This window comes from Taudactylus pleione, unplaced genomic scaffold, assembly GCF_031769625.1.
Source record: "Taudactylus pleione unplaced genomic scaffold, aTauple2 ptg001573l, whole genome shotgun sequence".
In the NCBI taxonomy this organism is placed as follows: domain Eukaryota; kingdom Metazoa; phylum Chordata; class Amphibia; order Anura; family Myobatrachidae; genus Taudactylus; species Taudactylus pleione.
In genome coordinates, this window is record NW_028285970.1 from 5,043,158 (window position 1) to 5,057,177 (window position 14,020).

The 14,020-nt window shown below is 43.3% G+C and overlaps 1 protein-coding gene across 2 annotated transcripts in view; it reads left to right on the plus strand.

Moving 5' to 3' along the window:
- The window catches only part of PCSK5 (proprotein convertase subtilisin/kexin type 5), a 622,474-nt gene that overhangs the window by 295,288 nt on the left and 313,166 nt on the right, over nt 1-14,020 (plus strand). For both annotated transcript variants that reach the window (XM_088464067.1, XM_088464068.1), the window contains exon 9: nt 4,087-4,187. In XM_088464067.1, coding sequence (XP_088320193.1) covers nt 4,087-4,187 — 101 coding nt within the window. The remainder of the gene's footprint in view (nt 1-4,086; nt 4,188-14,020) is intronic.

The window sequence follows — 14,020 nt, forward strand, 5'->3', positions numbered from 1 at the left end:
TTGCTTTACCCTTCTGTAATCCAACCTACCCTTATATTTTTGTAAGATCTATACTGCTAGTATTTTGCTATTTACCTTTGTGTACATATTGATTTGATGTTACTTTTCTCACATTAACTGACATTGTAAACTGATGTCCAGCTGTTTTTGTTTACTGCTCTTAACCTACTAGAATTTGATCAGATCTCTGTACTAAAATTCTGACTTGGACCGTTCAACCTGCAGTTGAACATTGCTCACTTATTGCACAACTTCATGGAAAAAGCTATGAAAACAGAGTATGTCCCACGTGACCACAGCTGGTGTATCACAGTTTTGCCATGTTTACTAAAAGAAAAATCCAAGCAGTTTTCAAATGAACTACAGAAGTGTTGTTACAAAAACAATAATATTGGATTTGTACTCAGCTTTCAGTGATCTGAATACAGATGTTCTAGAAGTGACAGGAAAGCTAAATGTACCAGAATTAAATGTTTAGCATAAACCATTTAATCCCCAAGAATCCTATATAGTAACTTTTTAGAATTATTTACTGGATCTAAATCAAATATATTACACAAAGGGGAACATGACTCACTTGTCTTTATAGAGCAGTTCCATTTTTGTGTAACATAATTTCATATATAACATATCATAAACGACGCAATAGCAGAATAAATAAATAGTTTGCAACCTAAAATTAATTTTAAGGCAATTTGTGCTTGTTGGAGTTGGACAGAGTGGTTCTCTTTCAGCCACTGACCTACGGTAGACTGTGAGACACAGCCAATGAAGAATTGAATAATCACAAAAGGTTTACAGGACCGGCTTACTCATTTATATAGAACCGTTAATACTAATGTGTGCTTAAAAAATTATGTATAATGATGTGCTCCAACTTCCGGGATTTCTACCTCCCTTGCATTTTCTTGTTTGCCTTGATAAAATGGTCCATATAACATTAATAATTTATTGCAAAACCAAATACAGTTGCATACCATAGACACTGTATAACTTTTTGAAGCTTTTTAAAAAAAAATTATATTTACTGTACACATATAATTATATATATATATATATATATATATAGTCCCAAAACTGCCGGCACTCGGCGCTGTCCAATACATCTGACCCTGGTGCTTGCGTAAAAACTTTTCATACCATTCAAAAATGACACAGCACTCCAAGGGCTCCAAAATGGCAATATCACATACCAAGTGTATTACACTTGGTATGTGATATTGCCATTTTGGAGCCTTTGGAGTGCTGTTTCTTTTTTGGATGGTATATATATATATATATATATATATATATATATATATATATTGTACAAAATCTTTACAAAATCTGCAATCATAAATTTCATTACGGAGCTATATTTAGAGGGTTGTTCTGTCATAATGATACAATTTATTTATATTTATTTATAATACTGTATATTAGTGCAGAGTGAGGCAGCAGTCTTGTGTGCTCTCAGTTGCTGTTCATTCACATTAGTCCCTGTCCATTGGAGCTTAAAGTCTAAATTACCTAACACACACATACTAAGATCCATTTCTTTCAAAAGCCAATTAACCTACCAGTATGTTTCTGTTAGCAGCACACAAAATACAGCCGTCCTGCCCCCAAACACTTTTTAATTAACATAACATAATATTTATGTTGCCCCCAACACAGTGCTACTGAAAATGTTGCCTCCCCATATGACCATATAATACTTTCTGCATGTGCATATACATTAAAATGTCTTGCTTGCATCTGACAATTGCAACTGCTATTGTAAGTGGCAACTTGCACACTGACTAGATATAGTAATATTAAGATATTAAGTTATGCAGTGTTTCATAATGGATGCTATCCATTGGAATTAGTAACATACACTGTGAAGGCACACAAACATACAGTTGGGACATTTATTATAATAATGTTATTTATACAGCACGTTTCTCACAATAGAACTCAGAGTGCTTTACATCTTCAGATTAATACACATGATACAAAATAAACTTAAATATTAAAAATTAATGAAACATTCGGTAGTACAATGCAAATATGGTGCTATAAGCCAGTGGTTACCAAACTGCACCACGGCTCCCTTGGGTGCCGCTGCCTTCTCATCGGGGTGCCGCAGAAACATGGATGGGGCAAAGGGAGAGACATGGAGGGGGCAAAGGGAGAGACACGGAGGGAGAAAGGGGAGAGACATGGAGGGGCAAAGGGATAGATATGGAGGGGGCAAAGGGAGAGACATGGAGGGAGCAAAGGGTGAGACATGGAGGGAGCAAATGGAGAGACACGGAGGGAGAAAGGGGAGAGACATGGAGGGGGCAAAGGGAAAGACATGGAAGGGGCAAAGTGGGAGACATGGAAGGAGGCAAAAGGGGAGACATGGAAAAAGGAAAAGGGAGAGACATGGAGGGAGGCAAATGGAGAAAAGCAGAGTAAGTAACATGGAGGGGAGAGGGGTTGAGGCGCTGAGCAGAATGGGAGGGGGGATTAGTTGTGATGAGCAGAGGGAGCATGCAGGAGCGGTCCTGTCAGTGTAAAGCAACAGGAAGTGAATTGTGAGGCTGTCTGTTGCTGAATGGGGTCCCACAAAGCAGTGCATTGTGGGAATTCAGACAGGAATCTGATCTGAGGAGCAATGTTGCAGAACGGCGCTGGCAATCACAACTAAAGGTAAGTAAAGGGGGGGGACATGGAGGTGGCAAAGGGAGAGACACACGAGGGCAATGGGAGAGACATGGATGGGGCAAAGGGAGAGACATGGAAGGGGCAAAGGGAGAAACATGGATGGAGCAAAGGGAGAGACAAGGAGGAGGCAAGGGGAAAGACATGGATGGGCAAAGGGAGAGACATGGAGAGGCAAAGGGAGATACATGGAGGGAGAAAAGTGAGAGACACAGATGGGGCAAGGAGAGAGACATGGAGGGGGCAAACGGAGAGATATGGAGGGTGCAAGGAGAGAGACATGAAAGGGGGAAAAGGGAGAGACATGGAAGGGGGCAAAGGGAAAGACATGTAAGGGGGCAAAGGGAGAGACATGGAAGGGGGCAAAGGGGGAGACATGAAAGGGGCAAAGGGGGAAACATGGAAAAGGTAGAGACTTGGAGAGAGGCAGAGGAAGAGACATGGAGGGGACAAAGAGAGAGACTTAGAGGTGGCAAAGGAAGAGACATGGAGGGCACAAAGAGAGAGACTTGAAGGGAGGGAAAAGGAGATAAATGGAGATACATGGAGGTGAAAAGAGAAATACATGGAAGGGGCAAAGGGAGAGACATGGAGGGAAATAAGGGAGATACATGAAGGGGGCAAAGGGAAAGACATGGATGGGGACAAAGGGGGAGACATAGAAGGGAGCAAAGGGGTAGACATGGAAAAGGGAGAGTTATGGAGGGAGACATATGGAGACATGGAATGGGACAAAGGGAGAGATATGGAGAGAGGCAGAGGAAGAGAAATGGAGGGCACAAAGAGAGATACATGGAAGGGGCAATGGGAGAGACATGAAGGAAGAGAAATGGAGATACATGGAGGGGCAAAGAGAAATACATGGAGGGGAAAAGGGAGAGACACGGAGGGGAAAAAGGGAGAGACATGGAGGGGTCAAAGGGAGAGACATGGAGGAGGACAAAGGGAAAGACATGGAGGGGCAAAGAGAGAGATAAGGAGAGAGGCAAAGGGTTAGGGTTAGTAATACTTATTATTTTGTCTTAGGGGTACCTTGAAAAACTTATGGAGACCCTAAGGGTACCTAGAACTCAGAAAGTTTGGGAACCACTTCTATAAGCAACATATTTTACATGTGCTTTAATTGCTTACACAGCAGCACCTTTTGTACATATTAGAGGCTTTTGGATGCCTGCAGAGCCACAATGTAATTTTGTGATGCTCAGAAATACATTTAAAATTTCTATTGTGATTTACAGTAGTGCATTTTTGGGACATACTGTATCATACAGATGTTAGAATATCTTTTTTAGGAAAAGGGCAATAATCTGTTAAAATTAAAGAGTATCTTTTCATTATAAATGAAAGCTTTATTTAGTCTGTTGTATGTAATGAATACAGTTTGTAAGAAAATAAAAAGTCATCATTATGTTTCAGATCACCACAGACCTCCGGCAGCGTTGTACAGACAGTCACACTGGAACCTCAGCATCAGCTCCTATGGCCGCTGGAATCATAGCTCTTGCACTAGAAGCAAAGTAAGTATTGGCCATGCACAAGTAAGCTAATAGCTGTCATGATTTTTTAAAAGATATAGGGGTCGATTCAGACCCAGACGCTAAGCTGCGCTCTCACGCAGCCAAAAGGGGCCGGGTATGCAAATTCCTGCTATCGCACTGTCTGGTGGAAGGACGCCCTCTATGCCTTAAAGAGCGACGGCAGAGCGAACGCACGCCAGTATAAAGACGCCCACCTTTCTTTCTTAGCACACATTATCTCCAGGAAGTGTGTGATTAATCGGTTACACCTAGAGCCATCGGAGCTACATGCAGTGCTTGAGGTAGACCCTACCCCACTGCAAGCACTGCGATCACTGCTGTCTAAAATACAACCAAGTGATGTGCACAATAACGCTTCTATGGTAATTATGCACACCCATAAAACGCCATTTAGACACCCAGACACACCTTCGTTCGCACATCCACTCCCCAGTTCACAGGCACCTTCCCGTTACCACCCACAAACGGCACTATCTGTCACTCAAAGTAGCGTTCAGTCTGTGTACTACGAGCGCACAATTCCCGAGCGCAGTGAGTGACTCGCACATGCGCATATTGATGCAAATCCATCCACAAATGGGCGATTATTGGCCATAGCGTGTGTCCGCGGCTTAGTGTTCGTGTCTGAATCAGGCCCATAATGTCTTAACCTGCCTACTCTCATATTAAGTGATTTAAACATTCCCATTAACAACCATATTGTCTCTTCTCACAAAACTACTTTACATCCTCTTACATCCTCTTTTGGTCTTTTCCAGAGACCTGCTTCTCCCACCCACTGTGAAGTGCATTAACATGTCTCCCTCCACTAATTTATCTGTAGTGTCTCCAACTTGGCTTTCTCACTGTGCATCCATAACCTCTTTTTATTCAGCCCCACCTTACATCATGTTCTTCTTCCCTGCAGCTAAACATACACGCACACACAAACACACACCTAGATACTCTTGTTGCGATGTACTTCCCATTTTCACTAGAGCAGCTACTTTCTTCTATGACTGCCCTGTCCTGCACTGATCAGACTGCCTCTTTCTACAACAGAACACTCACTTCAGCCCTAGACACATCAGCAGAACTGTTACTTGCAAATGGGTCCACAGAATGCTGAGTGCCACTGTAGGAAAACTTGTTCCTATGTTGAACTCCTCCAATGTACAGTAGTGAATTATTTCATATTACTACACTGTCATTTCACTTACCAAGCAAACATACATCACTTCTTTCATATCCAGCAAGTCTTCTAAGGCCTGTAAATTCTTTTCCACCTTCAACTTGGTTCTCTGCCATTTACACTTCTTCCCTCTTCCATCTTCTTAGCCCACGATTTTACTACCTACTTCAAAGAAAAAATATTTGACAAAATCTCGCACATCCACCCACCTCTCTTATACTCCACAGTCCACCCTTAGTTCATTCTCTCCAGTCACCTAAGACAAAGTCTCTCTACCAAAGACAAAGTAACTCCGCTTATCTCATCATCTCACACTTCAGCCGCTTATCTCATCCTGTCATGCCTCATTACTCCTATTCTTTCCCAACTTCTCCGCTAGTCATATGCTAACATGCAGTGGGGGATTGCATGCCAGCCTCCTAGGCTGGGTACGACCAGCAATCATGCCGATGTTCAGGGCCATTTGCCTTCACCATGGACATCGCATGATTGCCGGTACACACTTAAAAGATATAATTAACGACGGAACAATCACTGTTCCATCCTTCATTAATATGTACAGCCTCATATGATTGGCTGCACAGCACGGCCAATCACACGATATTGCATGCAACCGCGGGAGAGCGCAAATTGGGCATACACACTGCACGATTTGTCCGATTTGTCATTCTGATTTAGCCAAATCAGGCCGATATCGTTCAGGTGTGTACCCAGCCTAACACATCTACTGCCCTATTACTTTCCTCCACTTCTCAATACTACTCATTTTTATAAAATCGCCTGTCTCACTTTCTCTCCTCTCTCATGGTCCTCTCCAACTATCTTTTTGAGTTCCATATGGCTTTGTTCTTGGCTCTCTGCTTTTTTAACTATACATATCTACTCTTGGGGAACTAATTTGATCATTGGTTCTTCACCTCTACAATGACAAATATACCTACTCTTCTGACCCCCTCCCTTTCTCTACTATCTTGTGCAACCACTTATTATGTCTATTCTACCTAAAACTCAACAAGTCAATACAGAGTTTATCAAAATTCTGGCTAGTGATTTGTTGTCCTGCTCACGCCCCCCGCCTGCCCACCAATTAAAGGTGGTTAACAAAATTAGTTTGCTGCTTCTGTATTACAGAAATTAGAGCTAATTCATATTTTCCTAGGTGGTAGTGCAGCTTCAACATAGGTAGAATTGTATTAGTTGCTGGCTTACATGTCTTATAGATCATTGTATGTATATTTGTGACATTTAAGAGTCAATTCAAATGTCTTATTCCTGTGAGTAAGTGCGGCTATATGCCGCACTTATGGTGGATCCGAACTTGCTAACCTGTACTTGCGTACAAAAATCAGCAAGTCTGAGGTGAGATCAGGGGGCTAGATGAGGTACCATTGCCAGCACTTCTATACCATTGCAATGGCAACTCGTCCCCCTTGTGGCTAATTGAATTGATCTCTTACACTTCTGATTTATAAGAAACATCAAGACAGCCAGGTACTTCTGTTTTATGGTTTCCTTTCCATGTACTAGATTATAATGTAGTTTCTACAAAAATCACTAGATAAAATGTTTTCTTACAGACATGTCCACATTCATTGCCTTGCAAAAGTATTCACGCTCCTTGGCTTTTTACCTTTTTTGTTACATTACAACCTTTTATTTATTTCTTTTTTTTATCTGAATTTTATGTGATGGATCTGCATAAAATAGTCTAATTTGGTGAAGTGAAATCAGAAATATATTTATTTAAAAAAATCTATATAAATAAAATTCTGAAAAATTGGCATGTGCATATGTAATCACCTCCTTGCTGTGAAGCCCTCAAAAGTTCTGGTGCAACCAATTACCTTCAGAAGTCACACAATTAGTGAAATGAAGTCCACCTTTGTGAAATCTAAGTGTCACATGATCTGTCAGTATAAACACACCTTTTCTGAAAGGCCCCAGAGGCTGCAACATCACTAAGTAAGAGGCATCACACCATGAAAACCAAGTAGCACTCCAAACAAGTCAGGGACAAAGTTGTTGAGAAGTACAATTCTGGGTTGGGTTATAAAAAAATATCCAAATCTTTGATGATCATCCGGAGCACCATCAAATCCATTATCATCAAATGGAAAGAACATGGTACCACAACAATCCGGCCAAGAGAGGGCCACCCACCAAAACTCACAGACCGGGCAAGGAAAGCATTAATCAGAGAGGCAGCACAGAGACCAAAGGTAACCCTGAAGGAGCTGCAGAGTTCCACAGCAGAGACTGGTGTATCTGTGCATGTGACCACAATAAGCCGTACACTCCATAGAGCTGGGCTTTATGGAAGAGTGGCCAGAAAAAAGCCATTACTTAGTGATAAAAATAAGAAGACACGATTTGAGTTTGCCAAACGGCATGTGGGCGACTCCCCAAATGTATGGAGGAATGTGCTCTGGTCAGATGAGACTACAATTTTACTTTTCAGCCACCAAGGAAAATGCTATGTCTGGCGCAAACCCAACACATCCATCACCCCAAGAACACCATCCCAACAGTGAAACATGGTGGTAGCAGCATCATGCTGTGGGGATGTTTTTCAGCAGCAGGGACTGGGAAACTGATTCGAGTCAAGGGAAAGATGGATTGTGCTAAATACAGGGATATTCTTGAGCAAAACCTGTTTCAGTCTGCCTGTGATTTGAGACTGGGACGGAGGGTCACCTTCCAGCAGGACAATGACCCGAAGCATACTGCTAAAGCAACACTCGAGTGGTTTAAGGGGAAACATTTAAATGTGTTGGAATGGCCTAGTCAAAGCCCAGATCTCAATCCAATTGAGAATCTGTGGTCACACTTGAAGATTGCTGGTCGCAAGCGGAAACCATCCAACATGAAGGAGCTGGAGCAGTTTTGCCTTGAGGAATGGGCAAAAATCCCAGGGGAAAGATGTGGCAAGCTCATAGAGACTTATCCAAAGCTACTTGCAGCTGTAATTGTCGCAAAAGGTGGCTCGACAAAGTACTGACTTTAGGGGGGTGAATAGTTATGCACGCTGAAGTATTCTGTTATGTTATCCTAAATGTTGTTTGATTCACAATATTAAAAAAAACACAACTTCACAGTTATAGGCATGTTCTGTGAATGAAATGATGCACACCTTCAAACAATCCATTTTAATTCCAGGTTGCGAGGCTACAAAACATGAAAAATGCAAAGGGGCGAATACTTTTGCAAGGCACTGTACATCTTACCTCCGTGCACTACATGTCGCTTAAACATAACGCGTGAGCGACTGGGAAGCACAGAGCGTTTTTTTGTGCAATGTTTTACCTTCAAATTTGCAAAGTGATTCGAATAAGGCGCACAAGTAGCTTCTGCTGATTAAGATGATATGCAGCATGCCTACATTCTGTGTGCGACTGCAGCTGTATCTGCATACGATATGCTATGTTACAGTATCAGGGCTGTAACACTGTAATGTAGCATTTCGCATGCAGACACAGCCGCAGTAGCACACAGAATATAGGCATGCTGCATATCTTTCTAATCAGCAGAAGCTGCCTGTGCACCCAATTCACATCGCTTTGAAAATAAGATGCATTTGAAGGTAAAAAGTTGCATGAAAAGACGTTCTGTGATACCAAGTCACACCATGGCATGGAGAAGGACTGTTTAGTCCTCAAAGAAGCAATATGTATGTGGACACATCTGTACATAATGTAATCAGTCTGATGTTATTTCCTTTTGCACACATGATGGGGTAAATGTAATAGGATGTGGCTTTAAGACATCGGCGAGACTGCCCGATGTTTTAAAGTACCAAGTTGATTTTGTCTATTAAAAGATTGCTACTTTAAAACATTGGGTAGTCTTGCACGGGGCTCGCTGATGTCTCAAAGCTGCAGTCTATTGCATTTGCTACGATGTAAGGGCAGCACGGTTGGAGTAATGCTTAGCATTACTACTATACATGCATCTGTGTGGAGTTTGTCTGTTCTTCATGTGTTTGCATTTATTTCTTCCGGGTGCTCTGATGTCCTCCCACAATCCAAAAAACATACTGGTAGTATAATTAAATTCTGACAAAATGTTTTAACCAAGTGACGCTGCATTATATTTGTGCACTATATAAATGTTAATAACTAAATTATAACTACAATCGAGAACTTTTTCATTAAACTACAAATGTAACACATTGATGATTATCAATAACCTCCCATGCTCTGGCTGACTTTCCCCCCAGCCCTTAAAACTAATTGTTTTCATTCTGGCATACCATCTAATGGGTGGGTATGGGATCCCAGCAGTCGGGATGCTGGCGGTCAGAATACCGACAGTGGCATCCCGACAGTCAGAATCCAGACCCCCAAAGGTAAGTAGCCTAACCCTAATCCAACTGTCCCGCACCCTAACCACTCCCACCCACAGCCTAACCCTCCCCCTAGTACCTAACCCTAAACCTAACCCTCTGCCTAACCAATGATAATAACAATAATCATGAGTGTGCACATTTATTTGATGAAGAGGGGAGATGGTGATGCAGGTCCACTGCTTTAAAAATGTGTGACACATATACAGGACAGTTTTATATGGGATGGGTACAGGATGCTGGTGCCTGGGATGCCGGCGGTGAGAATCCCGACAGGGTTAGGTTACCAACACCTTTCGGTAGGTATCCTAACCCTCTCCCTCTCTCTACCTTAACCCTAACCCTTCCTCCCTGGTGCCTGACCCTAACCTTCCCCTAGTGCCTAAAGCTAACATCCACCTCCCCGCACCCTAAACCAAACCCTCCCCCTTAGTACCTAATCCTAACGCTAACCCTCCCCCTAACCCCGCTACTTACCTTTGGGATTCCGGCGGTTGGAATGCCGGCACCGGGATTTTGACAGGTGTCAGGATTTCGGCGCCAGCATTCTGACCACCAGAATCCCCGCTGTCGGGATATTGACCGCATCCTGTTTTATATATTATGTACTTATGTTGCTGTAAGGGCTCTGTTGTACTACTTTTATCTTTTTCAGCATTAAACAGGTAGCCACTTGCTTTTTTCATTTAAAACTGTTTTATAAACAGGGAACAATTGATACAAAATTAATTATTTTGAAATTGAATAGTTTCCAGTGTAGCATCTCTGTATTAAAATTGTTTCTATATTTAAATAATACTTAGCAATGCAATGTGTTCAAGCTAAAATATTGTGAGATCAAGGAAATTTATTTGTATCATTGAAGAGCATTGAAAGACCAATATTGGGGCTTCAAATGCTTGGAAATGTTTTTAATCAGGGTTACAGCAAAACATGTTTTTGGGGTAGCATTTATTTTTACAAATATACTACATATATGTCCTATCTTATCTATCCTCCATGCATTATGAGTTGCATTGCACGGAGTGAGAGCTGCTGCTTCCTGCGCAACTTAGCCACCATGTATCTTTTTTCACTGCAAATGCATCTTGTTCGCAATGTGATGCAAATATGATGCACGGGCAGACTATGCTGAATAAAATGATATGCGGAATGTGTATGTTCTGTGTGCGGCCGAGTCTGTAAAATCACCACAACGGAACATGGTGAGTAAAACAGCCGCTGACACTGTAACGTAGCATTTCATATACAGATACAGCTGCAGTCACACACAGAACATACACATGCCGCATATCATTTTCATCAGCAGCGTCTGCTTGTGCGCCTTATTCACATCAATATAGCGCCTATACCTGAACACTGTCAACTCAACACTAAACAACTTAAATGTAAAATAACAAATTTAATAACTGCACCAAAATAGCACAATAATAACACAATAAAATACAATAAAAAATATATATACTCTAGTAATCGTATATCAAGAATAAATGCAATAACTGCTGTGTGTCATATGTTCCCACAATGTTGTATAAGTGCCCTTTTTCCAATGGAGAAAATAGACGAAAAGACTCTCTGCATTACTAAACTAGCAGGGGACTAAGGGGGTCATTCAGACCCATTCGCGAGCAAAGGACGCTCGCAAACGGGTCGATGTTGCCCCACTGCGCATGCGCACGATGGAGGGAGCCCCGTCGTGCGCATGCGCGAGACCCGGATAGCGACGGGCTCTCCGTCGCTCCGGGTCTCACACCAAAGGGGGCGTGCTGTTGATGTTGATTGACAGCACACCCCCTTTGGTGGGCGTGCCGGGGGAGTGACTGCCAGACGGAGGCGTTCCCATGGGAACGCCTACCGTCTGAGTCCTGCCCCACTGACATCAGTAATGATGTCAGTGAGAGTGATTTTGGCTCTGATAGAGCCAAAATCACTTCTGGGCTTGCGGAAGCGAGACCCTACCGCAGGGTCTCGTCGCAAGCCCGATGGTCACAAATAGACCATGCCCCCTTTCCCCCTGGCCTGATGACGTTCTCTACGCTGCTGGATCTATGGGCCTGATTCAGACCCGCTCGTGAACGCTGAGCGGTCGCAAGCGGGTCGATGGTGCCCTAGTGCGCATGCGCAAGACGGAGGCTGCTCCGTCGTGCGCGTGCGCGAGACCCGGCTAGCGACGGGGAAGCCGTCGCTCCGGGTCTCGCACCAAAGGGGGCGTGCTGTCGATGTTGATTGACAGCACGCCCCCTTTGGTGGGCGTGCCGCGGGCGTGGCTGCCAGACGGAGGCGTTCCCATGGGAACACCTACCGTCTGGGTCCGGCCCCACTGACATCACTAGTGATGTCAGTGGGAGTGATTTTGGCTCTGATAGAGCCAAAATCACTCCAGAGCTTGCGGTCACTGAGACCCTACCACAGGGTCTCGTCGCAAGCCCGATGGTCGCGATGGTCTTGACTATCGCGACCATCTTTTTGGCCGCTCGCATAAGCTGTGGGTGGTCACCCACAGCTATGCGAGCGGCCAGGAGGCTGCTCCAAATTTAGCTGGGACGGCCCTGATTCAGAGCGAGCGCTCTGGTCAGAGCGTTCAGCTCTGAATCAGGCCCTAAGGACCTGATTCAGACCCGGTCGCTAAGAGCGTTCGCTCATAGCTGCTGATGGTTCGCATTGTGCGCATGCGTATGCATCGCAGTGCGCGTGCGTAATCCACAGTGAAAGATCAGGAAGCGTTCGCTCGCCGAGCATAGACAGCCCAGCAGAGTGAGTGACAGGAGAAGCCGTGAACGCAGGTGTGCCTGACCGAAATAAAGCCGTTTCAGAGGTGTGCATAATTAAAAGGAAGCGTCCTTGTACTTGTCACCTGGCTCTTTTTTTGACTGCAGCATTCGCTGTGCTTGAGGTAGGGTATAGTCTACCTCAAGCACTGCATTCTCTTATGATGGTACCCGATGTACCAATGCTTGCATACAATTCCTGGAGATGACGTGCATTAGTGAGCGTCTTAAGACAAGCTGGTGGGGGCGTCTGTATACACAAAGTGATCGCACGGCGAGACATAGTGTTCGTGCTTATGCCTTGCCATGCGATTGCCTGCCGTGCCGTCACTTAGCGATTTTGCATACGCTGGGAGCGAAAGAACGCATCTAGCGAACGGGTCTGAATGAGCTCCTAAGTGTGGCTAGAAGGACTGTTTAACGCGACTGCAGCAACAACGATGGAGGAAACCTCTGTAAAACATTTTGAAAAATAGCCCTTTGTTATCTATTTTGTGCGGATAAAAACTTGCACCAAATACTTAGTACTGTGGTAGGTAGGGCGCATAGGCCTGCTCCCAGTGCTCATGTTTTCACAACATCATAGTCGCCTGGAACAATAAGATGGATACTGTGCCATCCGCTCAGCTTTCCGCCCTGGACAGTGGCGCCAGTAGCAAACCCCTTATTACAGCCTTAAAAAAGTAATTTCTTACTGTATCGTTAGAATATATGCTTCTCAATTCTACAGCTGAATTATTATTGTATTTTCTTCCTCAGTAACACTTTCCATTGCAAACAGTAGACAGCCTTGTTATCACTAATTACTGTAGTGGACAGTGTTGTCAAGTAGGTAACCAGTCAGTCTTAAAGAATAGTAATCAATCCTAGCTACAGTACTTTGCAATGCTATTTACAGACACAGGCAGTTTAGCTTTGCCAAATGTAATTTGTGATGGGAACACATATAAATAAATTAGATTTTATCCTGCAGTATGAAACTTAAATTGGAATAACATACAAACACCTGAACTAGGCCACCACTAGCAGGATGGAGCATTTTGTGTCATGCAGCCATATATCATAGCATAATATAAGCCATTAAATATAAAATCTAAATGATTAATATTGTTAAAATTATGACACTTGAAAAGGTAGCCCCAATGTAACACAGGCAAGTTTAGGAGAAGTTAAAATTATTCATATATATTAGGTGTATTGAGGGGACTTTTTTTATTTTTGCTGATTTTTGCTTTTGTCCCACAGATTAAAACTAATAATAAGGTAAATACTATTTGCCCTGTGACGAATAGGCAATGCTACGCCTGACCAATGTACTGAGCCTACAGGGATTTTTCTTTCAGATTATGAATTCCAGTGAGACCTGACACACAGGGCCTGGTTCAGAGGTGCACGCTATGTCGATGCCACATGTTTTCATGTCTGTGCTTGTATACGAGTCCCAATGCACATGTATCCCAATGGTTACCACTGAAAGCCACAGAATGAACTTGGACGCAGAGGCAATTGCACTGGGTGTTCCTGGGTGGTA